At 45.6% G+C, this 24,283-nt stretch overlaps 1 protein-coding gene across 2 annotated transcripts in view; it reads right to left on the bottom strand.

Moving 5' to 3' along the window:
• Positions 1 to 24,283, bottom strand: part of WBP4 (WW domain binding protein 4) — a 34,066-nt gene that overhangs the window by 4,958 nt on the left and 4,825 nt on the right. For both annotated transcript variants that reach the window (XM_077297304.1, XM_077297303.1), the window contains exons 3-7: positions 11,178 to 11,250; positions 8,315 to 8,377; positions 4,786 to 4,912; positions 3,948 to 4,109; positions 3,070 to 3,125 (exon numbers count right to left, since the gene is read on the bottom strand). In XM_077297304.1, coding sequence (XP_077153419.1) covers positions 3,070 to 3,125; positions 3,948 to 4,109; positions 4,786 to 4,912; positions 8,315 to 8,377; positions 11,178 to 11,250 — 481 coding nt within the window. The remainder of the gene's footprint in view (positions 1 to 3,069; positions 3,126 to 3,947; positions 4,110 to 4,785; positions 4,913 to 8,314; positions 8,378 to 11,177; positions 11,251 to 24,283) is intronic.

Below are 24,283 nucleotides of genomic sequence, written 5' to 3'. Positions count from 1 at the left end.
GCGTGAATACAGACCCCTGATAAAGCTGCACTTAGTGGCAGCGTGAATACAGACCCCTGATAAAGCTGCACTTAGTGGCAGCGTGAATACAGACCCCTGATAAAGCTGCACTTAGTGGTAATGTGAATACAGACCCCTGACAAAGCTGCACTTAGTGGGCAGCGTGAATACAGACCCCTGACAAAGCTGCACTTAGTGGCAGCTTGAATACAGACCCCTGACAAAGCTGCACTTAGTAGCAGCGTGAATACAGACCCCTGATAAAGCTGCACTTAGTGGCAGCGTGAACACAGACCCCTGACAAAGCTGAACTTAGTGGGCAGCGTGAATACAGACCCCTGATAAAGCTGCACTTAGTGGCAGCGTGAATACAGACCCCTGATAAAGCTGCACTTAGTGGCAGCGTGAATACAGACCCCTGATAAAGCTGCACTTAGTGGCAGCGTGAATACAGACCCCTGATAAAGCTGCACTTAGTGGTAATGTGAATACAGACCCCTGACAAAGCTGCACTTAGTGGGCAGCGTGAATACAGACCCCTGACAAAGCTGCACTTAGTGGCAGCTTGAATACAGACCCCTGACAAAGCTGCACTTAGTAGCAGCGTGAATACAGACCCCTGATAAAGCTGCACTTAGTGGCAGCGTGAACACAGACCCCTGACAAAGCTGAACTTAGTGGGCAGCGTGAATACAGACCCCTGATAAAGCTGCACTTAGTGGCAGCGTGAATACAGACCCCTGATAAAGCTGCACTTAGTGGCAGCGTGAATACAGACCCCTGATAAAGCTGCACTTAGTGGCAGCGTGAATACAGACCCCTGATAAAGCTGCACTTAGTGGTAATGTGAATACAGACCCCTGACAAAGCTGCACTTAGTGGGCAGCGTGAATACAGACCCCTGACAAAGCTGCACTTAGTGGCAGCTTGAATACAGACCCCTGACAAAGCTGCACTTAGTAGCAGCGTGAATACAGACCCCTGATAAAGCTGCACTTAGTGGCAGCGTGAACACAGACCCCTGACAAAGCTGAACTTAGTGGGCAGCGTGAATACAGACCCCTGATAAAGCTGCACTTAGTGGCAGCGTGAATACAGACCCCTGATAAAGCTGCACTTAGTGGCAGCGTGAATACAGACCCCTGATAAAGCTGCACTTAGTGGCAGCGTGAATACAGACCCCTGATAAAGCTGCACTTAGTGGTAATGTGAATACAGACCCCTGACAAAGCTGCACTTAGTGGCAGCTTGAATACAGACCCCTGATAAAGCTGCACTTAGTGGTAATGTGAATACAGACCCCTGACAAAGCTGCACTTAGTGGGCAGCGTGAATACAGACCCCTGATAAAGCTGCACTTAGTGGCAATGTGAATACAGACCCCTGATAAAGCTGCATTTAGTGGCAGCGTGAATACAGACCCCTGACAAAGCTGCACTTAGTGGCAGCGTGAATACAGGCCCCTGACAATGCTGCACTTAGTGGCAGCGTGAATACAGACCCTGATAAAGCTGCACTTAGTGGGCAGCGTGAATAGACCCCTGATAAAGCTGCACTTAGTGGGCAGCGTGAATACAGACCCTGATAAAGCTGCACTTAGTGGGCAGCGTGAATAGACCCCTGATAAAGCTGCACTTAGTGGAAGCGTGAATACAGACCCCCTGACAATGCTGCACTTAGTGGCAACGTGAATAGACCCATGACAAAGCTGCACTTAGTGGGCAGTGTGAATACAGACCCCTTATGAAGCTGCACTTGGTGGCAGTGAGAATACAGACCCCTGACGAATGTATTTTATTTTTGTCATTTCTAATACTATGTGCGCACGATGCGGATTTTCTGCGGATCCGCAGTGGATTTTTCCGCGCAGAAACGCTGCAGATCCGCACTGTGATGTACATTATAATGTTATCCAATGGCAAACAAAAAAAGATGTGCAGATGGTGCAGAAAAATCAGTGCGGAATTGCGGCGGATTTCAAAGAAGTGCATGTCACTTCTTTTGTGCGGATCTGCAGCGTTTCTGCACCCCTCCACGTTAAAATTCCGCAGTGGCAAAAACCGCTGAAAATCCGCACAAAATCCGCGGCTGCGGATTCTGCCAGCAGATGCGGATTTTGTGCAGAATTTTGCACCTCTTTTCCTACGTGTGCACATACCCTTAAAGTTACTTGATTATTTTCCTTCGTTATCATACATTGTTGCTTTGCCACTCCTGTACACATATTGTGATTTTTCTTTGTGGTGCCAGTCATCTGTTTATCTCTTGTACGTGAGTATATAATGAATTTACAGCTGAGACTGCAACTTTTAAAATTAACAACATTTTAAAAATGGGAAGGAGTCAAGAAAACAACTGCAATCCACTGGGCATAATGTGCATTATGACCTACTTCATAGTCATTGCCATTTTATTTTAGACACTAAATCCTGCCTGTAGCCTGGGGCGCACATGGAAATCATGGGGCCACATAGCAGAAATTCTAATTTAGCCCTCAAAACAGTTTAAAGGCCCATACATAGTATAATTGGCCCCACATAGCCCTCCATATAATATAATGGGCCCCACACAGCTTTCCATAGAATATAATGCACCCCACATAGCCCTCCATATAATATAATGGGCCCCACAATGTAGTCATTAATAAAATATAAACAAAAATACTCACCTCTCCCCGTTCCCCTGGTCTCCTCAGTGTGTCTTTTGCAGCAATGCACAGCGGGCACGTTATAGTGACAGCACCGCGCCCGCTGTGCTGAGATGTCAGACGCAGAGGGAGAATGATGGAGCATCGGCTGATGCTCCCTTCTCCATCATTGCTTTTAACTGTGTAAGCAGATAGGATGCCCAACAGTTGAAAGCGCGGTGCCAAGCAGGGGGAGCGGTGTTTGCAACCCCCCCCGACTCACAGGCCCCATAGCGGCTTGGTGGTCTGCGCCATTGGTGGTATGCCACTGCCAGCAGCACCACAGCAGGTGAAATATAGCATTACACATTTCTTACCTAAATCAAACACAGTTTGTGCTTTCAAATCTGGTAACAGATCCACACCAGGTATTCAGTGATTACCTTCTCATTCTTGTCTGTGTTCTCATGAAATCCCTCCGGCTCTTCCCACTGAGATTCTAAAATTAAAAGAATTCATGATGTACTGCTTACTCCAGTCCACCCGCCTTCAGAATAAAACGATAAAAAGTCAAATATCATGTCTATGAGTAATGGATGACGAAGCTTTCCGAATAACATATAAGGACCAACCTACATAACCCTAAACACCCAACATAAGGGGATATACCAAGATCTGTGGATAATTTCTGGGTGTTGCAATTATTTTTATCTATTCACAAAAGTAAAAATCGGTAATAAAAAATACACTTCTCAACAGAAAGTGAAAATCTGTGATGTTATTGAAGTGATAGGAGAAACACCATGACTATAATAAATTATATTTGGTTTAAGGGTATGTGCACACGTTGTGGATTCCATTGTGCATTTTTCCGCGCAGATTCTGCAGAATCCACAAGTAAAATAACCTGCGTTTTACCTGCGGGTTTTCTGTGGATTTTGTGCAGATTTCGCCTGCGTTTTTACACCTGCGGATTCCTATAATGCAATAGGTGTAAAAAAGCTGTTGAATCCGTATAAAGAATTGACATGCTGCGGAAAATAAACCGCGCATGTGCACAGCGGATTTGGTTTTCCATAGGTTTACATGGTACTGTACATCGCATGGAGAACTGCTGCGGATCCACAGAGCCAAATCCGCAACCTGTGCACATACCCTTAGAGTGAGATCCAGCAATGCAGAATCGCGTCTGAAGTCCAGTGGTGGCCATTGATTCAGTCTTACACTAGACTATGACTACATGTCATTGGGCCTCTTAGACAGTGTGACTTTGCAGACAAACACTTTGTGAAAGTTCATACATAAAAATACACACAAATACCTCCTGTCAATAAATTGTAGAAATAAGGGTACCCTTCTGGAGAGACGGATTTTGTCCACTGCCTCTTAGCATGGTGTCTTTCTACAGCGTCTATTTCCATCCTCTTCTGCTCATCCCGTGCCCTCCTCTCTTCTACGGTCAGGCCTACGGGAGGCAGCGGCGCTAAAAGAGAACAAAAAAGTCTTATTAGAACATCATAGAGGACGGGGAATTACAATATAATGTCAACGTCCAACTTAAATTATTATTTCAAAAGGCGAAAATAGTAGAAAAAAAAAATCAAATAGATAGAAAAGACTTTTGAACAAAACTTAAAAAAAACAAAGAAAATGAAGTTGGAAAGGAGAAAGAATAAAAAGAACAAAACGAGCGAGACCACCGTGGCATGAGATTTTTTTGAAGTACGTCATAAAGTATGTGATCTTAGATGGATGCTGGTGGAGGAGGTACGTGGTAGAGACGCACAACAGGAATCACATTGGATTTTTAGACTGAATACAAAATGTTTAAATGGAACCAGAATGCATTTTCATCAAATGTTACTGCCGGCAATAGAAAAAACTGCCACGGAATGACAAACCATAGCGTTTACTCCAGAACTAGTGATTACAGGCCGCGTCCTTCTGTGCCCGCATACAATACAGCTGCAGTGGAGGTGCATCATAGTCAGTGATACGCCGCCATCTGGATCCCAGAATTAATGGTTTTTTTAATACATGCAATTCAAAGGCTTTTGAAAACTTTTATTTCTCAATGCATAAGAAAGCCAAATAATAATAATAATAATAATAAATAACACAAAAAAAATAGCTTTCTTGCACAAACTCTTGACCTTTACCTGGTTTACCTCCTTCAAGTCTCTTCAGGTCTTCTTCATAAGCCTTTAGCGCAGCTTCCTCCATTGCAGCAAACTCCTTTGACTTTTTTTCATCTGCTTTAGCTTTGGCCACACTTTTTTGCTTAATCTAAGCCAGAATGGATGTTTAGTACACAGTATTTGACTACCAAGAAGACTTTGTCAATTACAATCACTAGTAAAATCCTTTGAAGTCTAGGGAAATTCTCTTACAGGCTATGTGCACACGATCCGGAACTAGAAGCACTTTGGACGCAGAGCATTTTCGCTGTATCCAAAATGCTGCGCTCTATGAATGCAGGTAAATCCGCATGTGTTCACTGAACCAAATACATTCTATTGTTAAAAATTCTGTTTTTCAAACTAGCGTCTCCGCAAGAGAAATTGACATGCTGCGGTCCTGAACGCCGCGCCGAATGTCGGTGGTTGCGGGTGATCTGCAGGCGCACATTGACGCATAGCGGACATAGGATTTCTAGAAATCCCATCCACTATGCTGTAACATGAGGCCACTGCGGGTTTGATGCTGCATAAATACGCAATTCCTGAAGGTCGGCAAGTACCCCAACTCTGTTAAAGCCAATTTCTGTTTTTTTGCGCTTTTGTTTTTACTCCCCTTAATCCAAGTATCATAACTTTTTTATTTTTCCATCAAAATATTGGTCTTCTGCAGAGAAAGTTGTAGGTTTCAATGACATTATTCACTTTAATATATAATATACTGGAACATGGTTAAAACATGAAAAAAAAAATTGGTTGAAATGACATAAAAAAAGTCTTTTTTTTTTTGGCGAGTTTCGATTTGACACTGAGCAACATGTGGCAATATTGACCCAGCAAAATGATTCTGCACATCAGTACGATTATGGCCAAAGCAGACTTACCGTATATACTCGAGTATAAGCCGACCCGAGTATAAGCCGACCCCCCTAATTTTGCCACAAAAAAACTGGGAAAACTTATTGACTCGAGTATAAGCCTAGGGTGGAAAATGCAGCAGGTACCGGTGAATTTCAAAATTAAAAATAGATACTCCATACCGTTCATTATGGCCCCATAGATGCTCCACATAAAGCTGTGCCACATATAATGCTCTGCACCGTTCATTATGGCCCCATAGATGCTCCACATAAAGCTGTGCCATATATACAATGCTCTGCACCGTTGCCCCATAGCTGTGCCATATATATAATGCTCTGCACCGTTGCCCCATAGCTGTGCCATATAGTGCTCTGCACCGTTGCCCCATAGCTGTGCCATATATATAATGCTCTGCACCATTGCCCCATAGCTGTGCCATATAGTGCTCTGCACCGTTGCCCCATAGCTGTGCCATATAGTGCTCTGCACCGTTGCCCCATAGCTGTGCCATATAGTGCTCTGCACCGTTGCCCCATAGCTGTGCCATATAGTGCTCTGCACCGTTGCCCCATAGCTGTGCCATATAGTGCTCTGCACCGTTGCCCCATAGCTGTGCCACATAGTGCTCTGCACCGTTGCCCCATAGCTGTGCCACATAGTGCTCTGCACCGTTGCCCCATAGCTGTGCCATATAGTGCTCTGCACCGTTGCCCCATAGCTGTGCCATATAGTGCTCTGCACCGTTGCCCCATAGCTGTGCCATATAGTGCTCTGCACCGTTGCCCCATAGCTGTGCCATATAGTGCTCTGCACCGTTGCCCCATAGCTGTGCCATATAGTGCTCTGCACCGTTGCCCCATAGCTGTGCCATATAGTGCTCTGCACCGTTGCCCCATAGCTGTGCCATATAGTGCTCTGCACCATTGCCCCATAGCTGTGCCATATAGTGCTCTGCACCGTTGCCCCATAGCTGTGCCATATAGTGCTCTGCACCATTGCCCCATAGCTGTGCCATATAGTGCTCTGCACCATTGCCCCATAGCTGTGCCATATAGTGCTCTGCACCGTCCATTATTGCCCCATAGCTGCTGCTGCTGCAATAAAAAAAAAATAAAACACATACTCACCCGTCTTGCTTGCAGCTCCTCGGCACCATCTTCCCGGCGTCTCTCTACACTGACTGATCAGGCAGAGGGCGGCGCGCACACTATATGCGTCATCGCGCCCTCTGCCTGAACAGTCAGAGCGGAGAGACGCCGGGAAGATGGCGCGGCGCCCGGCGTGTGGAACGAGGACAGGTGAATATGCGATACTTACCTGCTCCCGGCGTCCCGCTCCTTCCCCCGGACAGCTGGTCTTCGGTGCCGCAGCCTCTTCCTCTGTCAGCGGTCACCGGCACCGCTGATTAGAGAAATGAATAAGCGGCTCCGCCCCTATGGGAGGTGGAGCAGCCTATTCATTTCTCTAATGAGCGGTCCCACGTGACCGCTCAGGGGAAGAGGCTGCGGCACCGAAGACAGTGTGACAGCCAGGGGGAGCGACAGGAACGCCGGAACTAGGTGAGTATATGACAGTGCTCACCCGCCGACCCCACCACCGATCATGACTCGAGTATAAGCCGAGAGGGGCACTTTCAGCCCAAAAATTTGGGCTGAAAATCTCGGCTTATACTCGAGTATATACGGTATGTAATTTTATTTTCTGAATACATTTTATTGTTTTTTTTTTTCTTATTCAGAATTTTAGCCATTTTCTGAACCCATTTTTGGGTATACATGATGTTTTAATCACATTCTTTGGAAAGGTGCAAAAAACAAAAATAGTCAACTCTAGCGTTTCTATTTTTTTTTCCATTATGCCATTTTATATTTTGAAAGATTTGACTTTTATGGATTCAACAATACCAAATATGCAGTTTTATTTATTTATTTTTTTAAATTGAAAATCGAGGAAAAGGTTTTTTTTTGTTTTTTTTTAATTCTATAAACTTTTTTTTTTTTTTTTAAAGGGAACCTGTCATGTCCCCAAATGCTATTGATCCGCAGATATAAGGGTTAATCTGCAAGTTCATGGCATTCTAAAGCTGTGTGGTCACAGTACTGAAAGCCCAGCTGCTAGTAGGAAATTACCTTTATTCCTCCTGTCAGCCTCCGGCTTTCAGTCGCAGAGGCGTGGCTTCAGTCACCTCTCAGTAAGTAGTGAGTGGCGGATGTAACCCCAATCCAGAACTTACAGGCAGCCGGTTCAGAACTGATGCACTGCTAGACTGGCTGTCATTCAATGTGCACGGGCATGCTTAAAGCCGTTGCTCACAGTGTACAGAGTGTCGGCTGAATCGTGCCTCTATGACTGAAAGCCGGAGGCTGCTAGGAGGAATAAAGTCAATTTTCTCCAGGTAACTGAGCTTTCAGTGAGGAGACCGCACAGCTTTAGAATGACTGCGTAATGCACCCTTAGTTTTATTTGGGAATCTTACTGATATCTTACAGAGATTTGTTTTTATGATGAAAAATGTTTAAGGGGACCATCTACTGTAGATGTAGTCCATTTATAATAAGACAAGTATGGTGTAATAAATTATGTCCTCAGTAACAAACACGTACCAATGCTTTTTCTTGGTCAGATCTATTTCTTACTTTAAGCAGTTTACCTCACTGATTTTCTTGGTAACATTTTCTTTGTGGTTTTTTCCTCTTTCATGGAATTCAATACTCTACAAAACAAAAGACAGAAAACATAAGTCATTAAAGAGTAAAAAAATCTATATTCAACTGTGAAACGACAGCATTGAGGTTATTATGTAAGCATTAACCAGAAGCAGTCGGTGGGGTCCCGCTAACTTCTCCTGGTCTAGTCTGCTGATACTATTCATAATAGTGGCACCATTTGGCTATGTGACAAAGCCTGACACAAGCATTCTTACAGGAGGGCGTCCCCCAAATCATAGAGAGACGAATCTGATTACAATGTTTCTATAATCATTATTTCAGCAAATTAAAAACATTCCAGCAAAGTTTTTCCTACGTGTTTCAGACATATAACTATGTCCTAAATCCCAGATTATGCAAGTACAACCATAAAGTGCCTTGCGAAAGTATTCGGCCCCCTGGAACTTTTCAACCTTTTCCCACATATCATTCTTCAAACATAAAGATACCAAATGTAAATTTTTGGTAAAGAATCAACAACAAGTGGAACACAATTGTGAAGTTGAACGAATTTTATTGGTTATTTTAAATTTTTGTGGAAATTCAAAAACTGAAAAATGGGGTGTGCAATATTATTCAGCCCCTTTACTTTCAGTGCAGTAAACTCACTCCAGAAGTTCATTGTGGATCTCTGAATGATCCAATGTTGTCCTAAATGCCTAATGATGATAAATATAATTAACCTGTGTGAAATCAAGTCTCTGTATAAATGCACCTGCTCTGTGATAGTCTCAAGGTTCTGTTTGAAGCACAGAGAGCATCATGAAGACCAAGGAACACAACAGGCAGGTCTGTGATACTGTTGTGGAGAAGTTTAAAGCCGGATTTGGATACAAAATGATTTCCAAAACTTTAAACTTCCCAAGGAGCACTGTGCAAGCAATCATATTGAAATGGAAGGAGTGTCATACCACTGCAAATCTACCGAGACCCGGCCGTCCCTCTAAACTTTCATCTGAAACAAGGAGAAGACTGATCAGAGAGGCAGCCACGATCACTCTAGATGAACTGCAGAGATCTACAGCTGAGGTGGGACAGTCTATCCATAGGACAACAATCAGTTGTATACTGCACAAATCTGGCCTTTATGGAAGAGTGGCAAGAAGAAAGCCATTTCTCAAAGATATCCATAAAAAGTGTCGTTTAAAGTTTGCAACAAGCCACCTGGGAGACTCACTAAACATGTGGAAGAAGGTGTTCTGGTCAGATGAAACCAAAATCGAACATTTTTGGCAACAGTGCCAAATGATATGTTTGGCATAAAGGCAACACAGCTCATCTCCCTGAACACACCATCCCCACTGTCAAACATGGTGGTGGCAGCATCATGGTTTGAGCCTGCTTGAGCAGGGACAGGGAAGATGGTTAAAATTGATGGGAAGATGGATGGAGCCAAATACAGGACCATTCTTGAAGAAAACCTGTTGGAGTCTGCAAAAGACCTGAGACTGGGATGGAGATTTGTCTTCCAACAAGACAATGATCCCAAACATAAAGCAAAATCTACAATGGAATGGTTCACAAATAAACGTATCCAGGTGTTAGAATGGTCAAGTCAAAGTCCAGACCTCATTCCAATCGAGAATCTGTGGAAAGAGCCGAAAACTGCTGTTCACAAACAATCTCCATCAAACCTCACTGAGCACGAGCTGTTTGCCAAGGAAGAATGGGCAAGAATTTCAGTCTCTCGACGTACAAAACTGAGAGACATACCCCAAGCGACTTGCAGCTGTAATCGTAGCAAAAGGTGGAGCAACAAAGTATTAAGTTAAAGGGGCCGAATAATATTGCACGTCCCACTTTTCAGTTTTTGAATTTCTACAAAAATTTAAAATAACCAATAAAATTCATTCAACTTCACAATTGTGTTCCACTTATTGTTGATTCTTCACAAAAAATTTACATTTGGTATCTTTATGTTTGAAGCATGATATGTGGGAAAAGGTTGAAAAGTTCCAGGGGGCTGAATACTTTCGCAAGGCACTGTACATCTCTTAGGGCTTGACACGCCTACAAGAAATGGGACTAGGGGCTGGATTGACGGACAACAACATGTGAATTAGTTTGATCATTAAAAACCTAATCTCCATCTTCACCCTACCATAAAAAACTGAATAATAATAATAATAATTTTATTTATATAGCGCCAACATATTCCGCGGCGCTTTACAAATTATAGCGGGGACTTGTACAGACAATAGACATTACAGCATAACAGAAATCACAGTTCAAAACAGATACCAGGAGGAATGAGGGCCCTGCTCGCAAGCTTACAAACTATGAGGAAAAGGGGAGACACGAGAGGTGGATGGTAACAATTGCTTTAGTTAAGTGAAAAAATATATAAAACATATAAAATATCAAATTCATATACACATTAACATGAATAAATAAATTGTAAGTATAAACTGAGATCTTATGATAAGAAAGTACAATAATAATATCACAATTTATACTTGCTATTTGGACTGTACTTGAAAAGTTTTTTATTTGCTGAAATAAAGATTATACAATCATCGGCTGGAGAAATCAATGCATTGTGTTATCCACATATCACATTAAGCAGCAGTGGTGTTTCCATGCTGAACAGCCAAAATGAGGGTAACCTCGTTATCTCCCTTTAATTTCCCACCTAATGCATTTATCACCTACCCAGAGGATACATCCTTAGTGTTTATCACCAGGGCCATCATGAGAACATTGGTCTCCATCACCCACAGGCCCAGCGATCATACGCAGGATAGATGACAAATGGATTTGATTGGGAAACCCCTTAATGGTGACATTCATCAATATAAAACTTACTGGCTTATTGTCTGCAATCCAACACTTGCAATAGGTACAGAACTTCTTGGGTTGTGATTTCCAGTAGTCAGCCCTACAGGGACAGAGGTGTTAGATGAAGTGCTCAGCAGTGAGGCGGGCAGAGGCAGCGCTGGCCTGGCATACAGCTGACATTTAGATTTATACTGTAGCTGCACAGTTGTATGGGGGGGGGCACCCTTATTTCGTTGATCAGCAATTAAAAAACGGTAATTAGTCTTACCGGTAATTGTATTTCCAGGAATCCATCCTGACAGCACCATGGGGAGGACGTCTTTCGTATCCATAGTGGGACAGGAAACCACGAGAGTTTAAAAGGACCCTCCCCCTTCCACCCTTCAGTGATTTTCCAAAGTAACACCTCTGGATGGATGCAAAAAGAGAATTTTATTTTGAACATAATCTTAATACAAATGTTACTTCACATAAGTACCGTATACCACGTTTTGTACTAGGGAGGGAACTAACAGTGCTGTCAGGATGGATTCCTGGAAATACAATTACCGGTAAGACTAATTACCGTTTTCCAGGTCACCACCTGACAGCACCATGGAGAAATACCAAAGGAGACTTTTTGGTCCTAGGGTGGGACTACTGCCTGAAATACTTTTCTGCCAAACGCTAGCTGAGAAGAGACTGCAACTAGTTTGTAATGTTCAGAAAAGGTGCTAAAACTAGACCAAGATGCAGCTCTGCAGATCTGATCTACCGAGGCCCCCCCCTTTTTCTGCCCATGAAGAGGCCATAGCCCTAGATGAATGAGCTTTAAGGCTATCTGGGGGATCTTTCCCTGTGCATGATAAGCTAGGCTGATAGTGGATCTAATCCATCTCGCAATGGTGGATTTCAATGCTTTTTTCCCCTTATTAGGACCTCCGTAAAGGACAAAGAGATTACTATCCCGTCTCCAGGCCCTAGTCATGTCCAAGTACTTACCGTATATACTCGAGTATAAGCCGAGATTTTCAGCCCAAATTTTTGGGCTGAAAGTGCCCCCCTCGGCTTATACTCGAGTCATGATCGGTGGTGGGGTTGGCGGGTGAGCACTGTCATATACTTACCTAGTCCCGGCGATCCTGACGCTCCCCCTGCCCGTCCCACGGTCTCCGGGTGCCGCAGCCTCTTCCCCTGAGCGGTCACGTGGGACCGCTCATTAGAGAAATGAATAGGCTGCTCCACCTCCCATAGGGGCGGAGCCGCCTATTCATTTCTCTAATGAAGCGGTGCCGGTGACCGCTGACAGAGAAAGAGGCTGCGGCACCGAAGACAGGCAGGGGGAAGGAGCGGGACGCCGGGAGCAGGTAAGTATCGCATATTTACCTGTCCGCGTTCCACCCGCCGGGCGTCGCGCCATCTTCCCGGCGTCTCTCCGCACTGACTGTGCAGGTCAGAGGGCGCGATGACGCATATAGTGTGCGCGCCGCCCTGTGCCTGATCAGTCAGTGCGGAGAGACGCCGGGACGGGACGTGAGGAGCTGCGGCAAGAGAGGTGAGTATGTGTTTTTTTTTTTTTTTTATTGCAGCAGCAGCAGCACAGATTTATGTGGAGCATCTATGGGGCAATGGTGCAGAGCACTATATGGCAGAGCTATCTATGGGGCAACGGTGCAGAGTACTATATGGCACAGCTATGGGGCAACGGTGCAGAGCACTATATGGCAGAGCTATGGGGCAACGGTGCAGAGCACTATATGGCAGAGCTATGGGGCAACGGTGCAGAGTACTATATGGCACAGCTATGGGGCAACGGTGCAGAGCACTATATGGCAGAGCTATGGGGCAACGGTGCAGAGCACTATATGGCAGAGCTATGGGGCAACGGTGCAGAGCACTATATGGCAGAGCTATGGGGCAACGGTGCAGAGTACTATATGGCACAGCTATGGGGCAACGGTGCAGAGCACTATATGGCACAGCTATGGGGCAAAGGTGCAGAGCACTATATGGCACAGCTATGGGGCAACGGTGCAGAGCACTATATGGCACAGCTATGGGGCAACGGTGCAGAGCACTATATGGCACAGCTATGGGGCAACGGTGCAGAGCACTATATGGCACAGCTATGGGGCAACGGTGCAGAGCACTATATGGCACAGCTATGGGGCAACGGTGCAGAGCACTATATGGCACAGCTATGGGGCAACGATGCAGAGCACTATATGGCAGAGCTATGGGGCAACGGTGCAGAGCACTATATGGCAGAGCTATGGGGCAACGGTGCAGAGCACTATATGGCAGCGCTATGGGGCAACGGTGCAGAGCACTATATGGCACAGCTATGGGGCAACGGTGCAGAGCACTATATGGCACAGCTATGGGGCAACGGTGCAGAGCATTATATATATGGCACAGCTATGGGGCAACGGTGCAGAGCATTATATATATGGCACAGCTATGGGGCAACGGTGCAGAGCATTATATATATGGCACAGCTATGGGGCAACGGTGCAGAGCATTATATATGGCACAGCTTTATGTGGAGCATCTATGGGGCCATAATGAATGGTATGGAGTATCTATTTCTAATTTTGAAATTCACCGGTACCTGCTGCATTTTCCACCCTAGGCTTATACTCGAGTCAATAAGTTTTCCCAGTTTTTTGTGGCAAAATTAGGGGGGGTCGGCTTATACTCGGGTCGGCTTATACTCGAGTATATACGGTAAGTACAGTTTCCCTGTTGTCTAAAGGTACCTTCACACTGAACAACTTAACAACGATAACGATAGCGATCCGTGACGTTGCAGCGTCCTGGATAGCGATATCGTTGTGTTTGACACGCAGCAGCGATCAGGATCCTGCGGTGACATCGTTGGTCGGAGCTAGAAGGCCAGCACCTTATTTCGTCGCTGGCTCACCCGCTGACATCGCTGAGTCGGCGTGTGTGACGCTGATTCAGCGATGTCTTCACTGGTAACTAGGGTAAACATCGGGTTACTAAGCGCAGGGCCGCGCTTAGTAACCCGATATTTACCCTGGTTACCATTGTAAATGTAAAAAAACCCAAACACTACATACTTACATTCCGGTGTCTGTCGCGTCCCCCGGCGTCCGCTTCCCTGCACTGTGTCAGCGCCGGCCGGCCGTAAAGCAGAGCACAGCGGTGACGTCACCGCTCTGCTTTACAGCCGTCGCTTACACAGTGCAGGGAAGCGGACGCCGGGGGACGCGACAGACACCGGAATGTAAGTATGTAGTGTTTGTTTTTTTTTACATTTACAGTGGTAATCAGGGTAAACATCGGGTTACTAAGCGCAGCCCTGCGCTTAGTAACCCGATGTTTACCCTGGTTACCCGGGGACTTCGGCATCGTTGGTCGCTGGAGAGCTGTCTGTGTGACAGCTCTCCAGCGACCACACAACGACGAAACAGCGACACTGCAGCGATCGGCATCGTTGTCTATATCACTGCAGCGTCGCTAAATGTGACGGTACCCTTAGTTATGGAAGAACATCTCCTTTTGGTTTCTAGGGAACTGGCAAAATGATGGAAGCACTACCTCCTGATTTATATTTGAAACCGAGACCACCTTGGGAAGGAAACCTGGATCAAGTCTTAAGACGAGCCTATCATCAAATACCTGAAGATAGGGATTCTGGGTGGACAGGGCCTGAAGTTCCCCCAGTCTTTTGGCCGATGTAATGGCTACTAAAAAAGCTGTTTTGAGGGAAAATTTAGCAATGTCTATATCCTTTGCTATATCAAACGGTTCTTTGCATAATTCATTAAGGACTAGGTTAAGGTCCCAAGGTGGGATAGTCTTCCTGATTAGGGGTCTCAGCCTCAGAACTGCTCTAGAAAACCGAGCAATCCAAGGGTGGGCAGCAAGGGAAGAATCATAAAATACGCTGAGGGCTTCAATCTGGACCCTTAAAGTACTTGGTTTAAGCCGTTTTTTGAATCCCTGCTGTAAGAATTCAAGAATTCTGGGTATGTCAGGGTGATCAACATCGATCGTTGTGTCTCCACAAAAACTGTAGAATTTTTTCCAAATTTTTAGATAGATTGCCGAAGTTACCGGCTTCCTACTTGCTTGCAGGATGGAAATAACTCCTTCCGATAGGCCCTTCGCTTTCAGGATCTGCCGTTCAGGATCCAAGATGCCAATTGCAGATTCCCTGGGTTTTGATGAAGAATCGGACCCTGGAAAAGTAAGTCTTTAATTTCCGGAAGATGGTAATGATTGTCTACTGACAGCTTCTTTAGCAGAGGGAACCAGCTCCTCTTGGGCCAGAAAGGGACCACCAAAATAACTAGAGCTCTGTCCTCGCATATTTTCCTGAGGATTCTTGGTATCAATGCCAGAGGGGGGAAAGCATATAACAGACCCCTGCTCCATGACTGAGAGAGGGCATCTACTTCTGCCGGATCCTCTTGAGGGTTCAGTGAGTAAAAGGTTTCGACCTTCGAGGTTCCGACCTTCGATTTTCGTCTGGTCGCGAATAGGTCCACCGTTGGTGTTCCCCAGCGCTGACATAATGTGTTGAAGACCTTGCTGTTTAGTTCCCACTCCGTAGGTGATAGCTTCTTTCTGCTCAGAAAATCCGCAATCTGGTTCTTTGAGCCTTCTAGATGAACTGCCGAAATCGAGAGCACTGATTTTTCCGCCCATGCGAAGATTTGATCCGCCAGATGCTGTAGTTTCGGATGTCTTGGACCTCCCTGGTGGCGAAGAAAGGCTACAGTCGTCGTGTTGTCCGATAGAATCTTTAGATGTTTGTTCTTCAATAAGATTCGGGCTGAACACAAAACTTTCCATACTGCATGCAGCTCCCTGTGATTTGAGGAGTTGTTGCGGTCTTCCGAATTCCATTGTCCCCGGTAGTATCTCCCGAGGACCTGACCGCCCCAACCTTGTTGGCATGCGTCCGTAGTTACCGTAACTGCTGGAGCCTGAATCCATGGGACACCGACCTGGAGATTTCTTGGCACAGTCCACCAGTGTAGGGATTGTCTGACCCGATGGGATAGGTAGAACTCCTTGTCTAGGGAAGTTTGTCTTCTGTCCCATGACTTGAGAACCGCTCTCTGTAACTGACGGGAATGAAACTGGCTCCAGTTGACACATGGAATGCAGGCTGTCATTAAACCCAGGATCTTCATCGCATCCCTGAATGATACCCGATCTCTTGAAAACTGGCGAATTCTTTTTATTAAGTCGGACAGCTTTTTGTCCGGAAGAAACGATTTTCTGACCTTCGAATCCAGTATGACACCTAGAAATTGTATTTTTGATTTTGGTGTCAGGTGTGACTTTGACCAGTTTAACACTCATCCTAATTTCTGCAGTGTGGAGATCACCAACTGACAATCGATCTTGAGCGGCCCCACAGAATCTGCCACTAACAGGAAATCGTCCAAATAGGGAACTATGGTGATGCCTCGTTTTGTTAGATATGACACAATTTCTATGATGAGTTTTGTAAAAACTCTGGGTGCTGTCGCCAGACCAAATGGAAGGCAACGAAATTGGTAATGGAAGATTGACCCTTCTTTTTCTACCGCAAACTTGTTATGACCCCAATGGCAGAGGGTCTCAAAAGTACATACCAAGTCTGCAAACACAAAAAACCAGCTCATAGGGCAGTGGTAACTGGGCTGACCATATATCTAATCCTAGCACCACAAATAGCAGCAGCCGGGGAACGTGCCTACATTGGTTCTAGACGTCTCGCGCCAGCCGGAGAACTAACTAACCCTAGAAGGGAAAAGATAGACCTTTCTTGCCTCCAGAGAAAAGACCCTAAAAGTTGGATACAAGCCCCCAACAAATAATAACGGTGAGGTAAGGAGAAAAGACAAACGTAAGAATGAACTAGATATTTAGCAAAGAGAGGCCCACTGACTAATAGCAGAATATAGTAAGATGACTTATATGGTCAGCAAAAACCCTATCAAAATTTCCACGCTGGATATTCAAGAACCCCCGAACCGTCTAACGGCCCGGGGGGAGAACACGAGCCCCCTAGAGCTTCCAGCAAAATCAGGAATCACATTTAGTACAAGCTGGACAAAAAATAAGAGCAAGCAAATAACCAAAAAACAAGGAAGCAGGACTTAGCTTAATTTTGCAAGAACCACGACCAGCAGACAGGAGCAAACAGAAAGGAACTGATTACAACGATGCCAGGCACTGGACTGAGAAACCAGGAAGTTTATATAGCATCACCCCTGGACTAACGACCCAGGTGGGTGCCAAACTGAGGAACGACAATCCCAGAGTCATATCACTAGTGACCACAAGAGGGAGCCAAAAAAGTCTAATTCACAACAGTACCCCCCCTTTAAGGAGGGGTCACCGAACCCTCACCAAGACCACCAGGGCGATCAGGATGAGCAGCGTGAAAGGCACGAACTAAATCGGCCGCATGCACATCAGAGGCAACCACCCAGGAATTATCCTCCTGACCATAGCCCTTCCACTTGACCAGATACTGAAGCCTCCGCCTGGAGAGACGAGAATCCAAGATCTTCTCCACCACATACTCCAACTCGCCCTCAACCAACACCGGAGCAGGAGGCTCAACAGAAGGAACCACAGGTACAACGTACCGCCGCAACAAAGACCTATGGAACACGTTGTGAATGGCAAACGACACCGGAAGATCCAAGCGAAAGGACACAGGATTAAGGATTTCCAATATCTTGTAAGGACCGATGAAGCGAGGCTTAAATTTAGGAGAGGAGACCTTCATAGGAACAAATCGAGAAGACAGCCATACCAAATCCCCAACACGAAGTCGGGGACCCACACCGCGGCGGCGGTTGGCAAAACGCTGAGCCTTCTCCTGTGACAACTTCAAGTTGTCCACCACATGATTCCAGATCCGCTGCAACCTATCCACCACGGAATCTACCCCAGGACAGTCAGAAGGCTCCACATGTCCCGAGGAAAAACGAGGATGGAAACCAGAGTTGCAAAAAAATGGCGAAACCAAAGTAGCGGAACTAGCCCGATTATTAAGGGCAAACTCAGCCAACGGCAAGAAGGTCACCCAATCATCCTGATCTGCAGAAACAAAACACCTCAAATAAGCCTCCAGAGTCTGATTAGTTCGCTCCGTTTGTCCATTAGTCTGAGGATGAAAGGCAGACGAAAACGACAAATCAATACCCATCTTAGCACAAAAGGATCGCCAGAACCTGGAAACAAACTGGGATCCTCTGTCAGACACAATATTCTCAGGAATGCCGTGTAAACGAACCACATTCTGAAAGAACAAAGGAACCAGATCGGAAGAGGAAGGCAGCTTAGGCAAAGATACCAAATGGACCATCTTGGAAAAGCGATCACATACCACCCAGATGACAGACATGCCCTGAGACACCGGAAGATCTGAAATGAAATCCATGGAAATGTGTGTCCAAGGCCTCTTCGGGACAGGCAAGGGCAAGAGCAACCCGCTGGCACGAGAACAGCAAGGCTTAGCTCGAGCACAAGTCCCACAGGACTGCACAAATGACCGCACATCCCGTGACAAGGAAGGCCACCAAAAGGACCTAGCCACCAGATCTCTGGTGCCAAAAATTCCCGGATGTCCTGCCAACACCGAGGAATGAACCTTGGAAATGACTCTGCTGGTCCACTTATCAGGAACAAACAGTCTGTCAGGTGGACAAGAGTCAGGTCTACCAGCCTGAAATCTCTGCAACACACGTCGCAAATCCGGAGAAATGGCTGACAGGATAACTCCCTCTTTGAGAATACCAACTGGTTCTGCGACTCCAGGAGAGTCAGGCACAAAGCTCCTTGAAAGAGCATCAGCCTTCACATTCTTTGAACCTGGTAAATACGAGACCACAAAGTCAAAACGGGAGAAAAACAATGACCAGCGGGCCTGTCTAGGATTCAGGCGTTTAGCAGACTCGAGATACATCAGATTTTTGTGATCAGTCAAGACCACCACACGATGCTTAGCACCCTCGAGCCAATGACGCCACTCCTCAAATGCCCACTTCATGGCTAACAACTCCCGATTGCCAACATCATAATTCCGCTCAGCAGGCGAAAACTTCCTAGAGAAAAAAGCACATGGTCTCATTACAGAGCAACCAGGGCCTCTCTGCGACAAAACGGCCCCTGCCCCAATCTCAGAAGCATCCACTTCAACCTGAAAGGGAAGTGAGACATCAGGCTGGCACAAAACAGGCGCCGAAGTAAACCGGCGCTTCAACTCTTGAAAGGCTTCCACGGCTGCAGGAGCCCAGTTAGCAACATCAGAACCTTTCTTGGTCATATCCGTCAAAGGTTTAACAACGCTAGAAAAATTAGCGATAAAACGACGGTAGAAGTTAGCAAAACCCAAGAACTTCTGAAGACTCTTAACTGACGTGGGTTGAGTCCAATCATGAATAGCTCGGACCTTGACTGGGTCCATCTCCACCGCAGAAGGGGAAAAAATAAAACCCAAAAAGGGAACCTTCTGTACGCCAAAGAGACACTTTGAACCCTTAACAAACAAAGCATTCTCACGCAAAACCTGAAACACCATCCTGACCTGCTCTACATGCGAGTCCCAATCATCAGAAAAAACCAGAATATCATCCAGATAAACAATCATAAATTTATCCAGATACTTCCGGAAAATATCATGCATAAAGGACTGAAACACTGAAGGAGCATTAGAGAGCCCGAAAGGCATCACCAAGTACTCAAAATGACCTTCGGGCGTATTAAATGCAGTTTTCCATTCATCTCCTTGCTTAATGCGCACAAGGTTGTACGCACCACGAAGATCTATCTTGGTGAACCACTTGGCACCTTTAATCCGGGCAAACAAGTCCGACAACAGAGGCAAAGGATACTAAAATTTAACAGTGATTTTATTCAGAAGCCGATAGTCAATACAAGGTCTCAAAGATCCGTCCTTCTTGGCCACAAAAAAGAATCCCGCACCAAGAGGGGAAGAGGATGGACGGATATGCCCCTTCTCCAGAGATTCCTTGATATACGAACGCATTGCGGTATGCTCAGGTACAGACAGATTAAATAATCTTCCCTTAGGAAATTTACTACCTGGAATCAAATCTATAGCGCAGTCACAGTCCCTATGAGGAGGAAGAGCACTGGACCTGGACTCGCTGAATACATCCTGGTAATCAGACAAATACTCAGGAACTTCCGAAGGAGTAGAGGAAGCAATAGACACCGGCAGGGAATCACCATGAATTCCCTGACAGCCCCAACTTGACACAGACATTGCCTTCCAATCCAAGACTGGATTATGGGTCTGTAACCATGGCAGACCCAAAACGACCAAATCATGCATTTTATGCAGAACAAGAAAACGAATCACCTCCCGATGTTCAGGAGTCATGCACATGGTTACCTGCATCCAAAACTGCGGTTTATTTTCCGCCAATGGCGTAGCATCAATACCTCTAAGAGGGATAGGATTTACCAACGGCTCAAGAACAAAACCACAGCGCTTGGCAAACGACAGATCCATAAGACTCAGGGCAGCACCTGAATCCACAAACGCCATAACAGGGTAGGAGGACAATGAGCAAATTAAAGTCACAGACAAAATAAATTTAGGTTGCAAATTACCAATGGCGACAGGACTAACAACCCTAGTTAGGCGTTTAGAGCATGCTGATATAACATGTGTAGAATCACCACAGTAAAAACACAACCCATTCTGACGTCTATGATTTTTCCATTCATTTCTAGTCTGAATTCTACCACATTGCATTAAATCAGGTGTTTGTTCAGACAACACCACCAGAGGATTCGCGGCTTTGCGCTCCCGCAAACGCCGGTCAATTTGAATAGCCAGCGCCATGGAATCATTCAGACCTGTAGGAATGGAGAAACCCACCATCACATTCTTAATGGTTTCAGAAAGGCCATTTCTGAAATTTGCGGCCAGAGCACACTCATTCCACTGAGTAAGCACGGACCATTTCCGAAATTTTTGGCAATACACTTCAGCTTCATCCTGACCCTGAGAAATAGCCAGCAAGGCTTTTTCTGCCTGAATTTCAAGATTGGGTTCCTCGTAAAGCAATCGAAGCGCCAGAAAAAAACGCATCAATATTTGCCAATGCTGGATCTCCTGGCGCTAGCGAGAAGGCCCAATCCTGAGGGTCGCCCCGTAAGAAAGAGATAACAATTTTTACTTGCTGAGCTGAGTCTCCAGATGAACGGGGTCTCAGAGATAGAAACAATTTACAATTATTCCTGAAATTCCTAAACTTAAATCGGTCTCCAGAGAACAGTTCAGGAATAGGTATTTTAGGTTCAGACATTGGACTACTGGTAACAAAATCTTGTATGCCCTGCACACGAGCAGCAAGCTGATCCACACTTGTAATCAAAGTCTGGACATTCATGTCTGCAGCAAGCACAAGCCACTCAGAGGTAAAGGGGAGGAAAAAAGAGAGGAAAGAGAAAAAAAAAAAAAACAACTCAGACTTTCCTTTCTTGTAATCCCACTTCTGCAATGCATTAAACATTCAACCTTGGCCTGGCATACTGTTATGACCCCAATGGCAGAGGGTCTCAAAAGTACATACCAAGTCTGCAAACACAAAAAAACAGCTCATAGGGCAGTGGTAACTGGGCTGACCATATATCTAATCCTTGCACCACAAATAGCAGCAGCCGGGGAACGTGCCTACGTTGGTTCTAGACGTCTCGCGCCAGCCGGAGAACTAACTAACCCTAGAAGGGAAAAGATAGACCTTTCTTGCCTCCAGAGAAAAGACCCCAAAAGTTGGATACAAGCCCCCAACAAATAATAACGGTGAGGTAAGGAGAAAAGACAAACGTAAGAATGAACTAGATATTTAGCAAAGAGAGGCCCACTGACTAATAGCAGAATATAGTAAGATGACTGATATGGTCAGCAAAAACCCTATCAAAATTTCCACGCTGGATATTCAAGAACCCCCGAACCGTCTAACGGCCCGGGGGGAGAACACGAGCCCCCTAGAGCTTCCAGCAAAATCAGGAATCACATTTAGTACAAGCTGGACAAAAAATAAGAGCAAGCAAATAACCAAAAAACAAGGAAGCAGGACTTAGCTTAATTTTGCAAGATCCAAGACCAGCAGACAGGAGCAAACAGAAAGGAACTGATTACAACGATGCCAGGCACTGGACTGAGAAACCAGGAAGTTTATATAGCAACACCCCTGGACTAACGACCCAGGTGGGTGCCAAACTGAGGAACGACAATCCCAGAGTCATATCACTAGTGACCACAAGAGGGAGCCAAAAAAGTCTAATTCACAACACAAACCTCAGGTATTTTTGGTGATCTGGAAAGATTGGTACGTGAAAATATGCACTTTTTAAGTCCAAAGTACACATTACCACGTCTTTTCCCAATAGGGGAATTGTGGAGCGTATAGACTCCATCTTGAACCTTTTGTATTGTAGCCATCTGTTTAGGGGCTTGAGATTTATTATCGTTCGGGATTCCCCCGAAGGTTTCTTTATAGAGAAGAGACCTGAGTAATGACCTCTTCCTATCTGGTGAGGAGGAACGGGAGATATTGCCTCCATCTGGAGGAGATCCTGTATGTCTGACCACATTGGGGAGACTGAAGAGAGATGGACGTTGGAAACAAAATATCTTTCTGGGGGAAGGGAGTCGAGTTCTATCCTGTACCCCTGGGAGATAATCTGGAGGACCCAAGGACTTGTGGTAATCCCTTCCCACTCCCCTAGGAAGTTCAGCAACCGCCCCCCTATCCTGGTGGCGTCATTTTCTTCGGAACTCTGACCTAGAGGTTGAGGGACCTTAATCCCTATTCCGGTGTCTATTTTCTCCCCCTTTCTGGTAGCTCCATCTCCCCTGTTTTCCCTTACCCCTATAGTATGATCTCTGACCGTAATAAGGTCTGCGAAAGGGCTGGAACTTTTTACGTTTTTCCTCTGGAAACCCCTTCTTTTCATCAGAAGCCTTCTCCAGAATATTGTCTAATATGGGGCCAAAGACCCTGCCTCCTGAAAAGGGAATGGAACACAACTTATTTTTTGAATCAACGTCTCCTGACCAGTTTTTTAACCATATAGCCCTTCGGGCTGCATTTGATAAGGATTGGCCTCTAGCTGTAAACCTAACCAATTCTGCAGTAGCATCTGCAAGAAAACCGGTTGCTAGTTTGAGTAGAGGGATAGCTTTTATAATAGAATCTCTAGCGGTTCTGGCTGACAACTGATCTTTTAAGTCATCTACCCACAAATGCATTTCCCGTGCCACAGATGTTGCCGCTATATTTGTGCGGATTACTGCTGCAGAGCTTTCCCATGCTCTTTTTAGGAGTCCATCCGCCTTTCTGTCCATTGGCTTCTTTAAGTTGGAGTCCTCAAATGGTATGGCGGTTCTTTTAGATACCATTGCAAGTGGGATGTCAATTTTAGGTACATCTTCCCAATCTTTGACCTCCTCATGGTCAAAAGGAAGATGAAGTCTGAAGGAATGGATATCCTTTTTTCTGCCTCTTCCCACTCCTCTAGAATCATTGAACGAATGTGGGCATTTACAGGGAAGACCATCGATGTTTGCGAACGTAGCCCCCCAAACATCTCATCTTGAACTGACTGAGTGGTTGAGGGTTCCTCAATCTGCATAGTCTGTCTGACCGCCCCCAGAAGCTCATCTATATCATTAGATGAGAAAAATATTTTTTCCCTTTTTGAGGAGGGTCCTTACTCAAATCCTCCTCCTCCATATCAGATTCAAAAGAGCTGTCCTCCGATGACAGATCTGACTCTCTTTGTCTTTTCTTAGATCTTGGAGGATCCTGGGGGTCAGACTGGACAGGGTGGGGAAACGATAAGCCAGAAATCGAAGCTTGAACCTCTTCTCTAACAATGGCTCTCATGCTCGTCATTAGGGAAGCCTGTTCTTCTCCCACAATACGGCTGGTGCAAGACTCGCATAGCGACTTCTGCCAAGAGTCTTTAAGTTTTATGGCACAGATGGGGCACTTCTTATACTTGCCGGGCTTCTTACCCCCCGACGAGGAAAGCCCCTAAAATAAATAACATAAGGATAGCTGATGGCCAGTATTTTTATTGAAGTTTATAGGGAGCAGACACCCAAGTGGGAACTCACATGTGCCTGGGTCTCCTGC

This window comes from Ranitomeya variabilis, chromosome 3 (assembly GCF_051348905.1).
Source record: "Ranitomeya variabilis isolate aRanVar5 chromosome 3, aRanVar5.hap1, whole genome shotgun sequence".
Lineage (NCBI taxonomy): Eukaryota > Metazoa > Chordata > Amphibia > Anura > Dendrobatidae > Ranitomeya > Ranitomeya variabilis.
The sequence above is the reverse complement of the archived record's forward strand: the minus strand, read 5'-3'. Positions and strand labels throughout refer to the sequence as shown.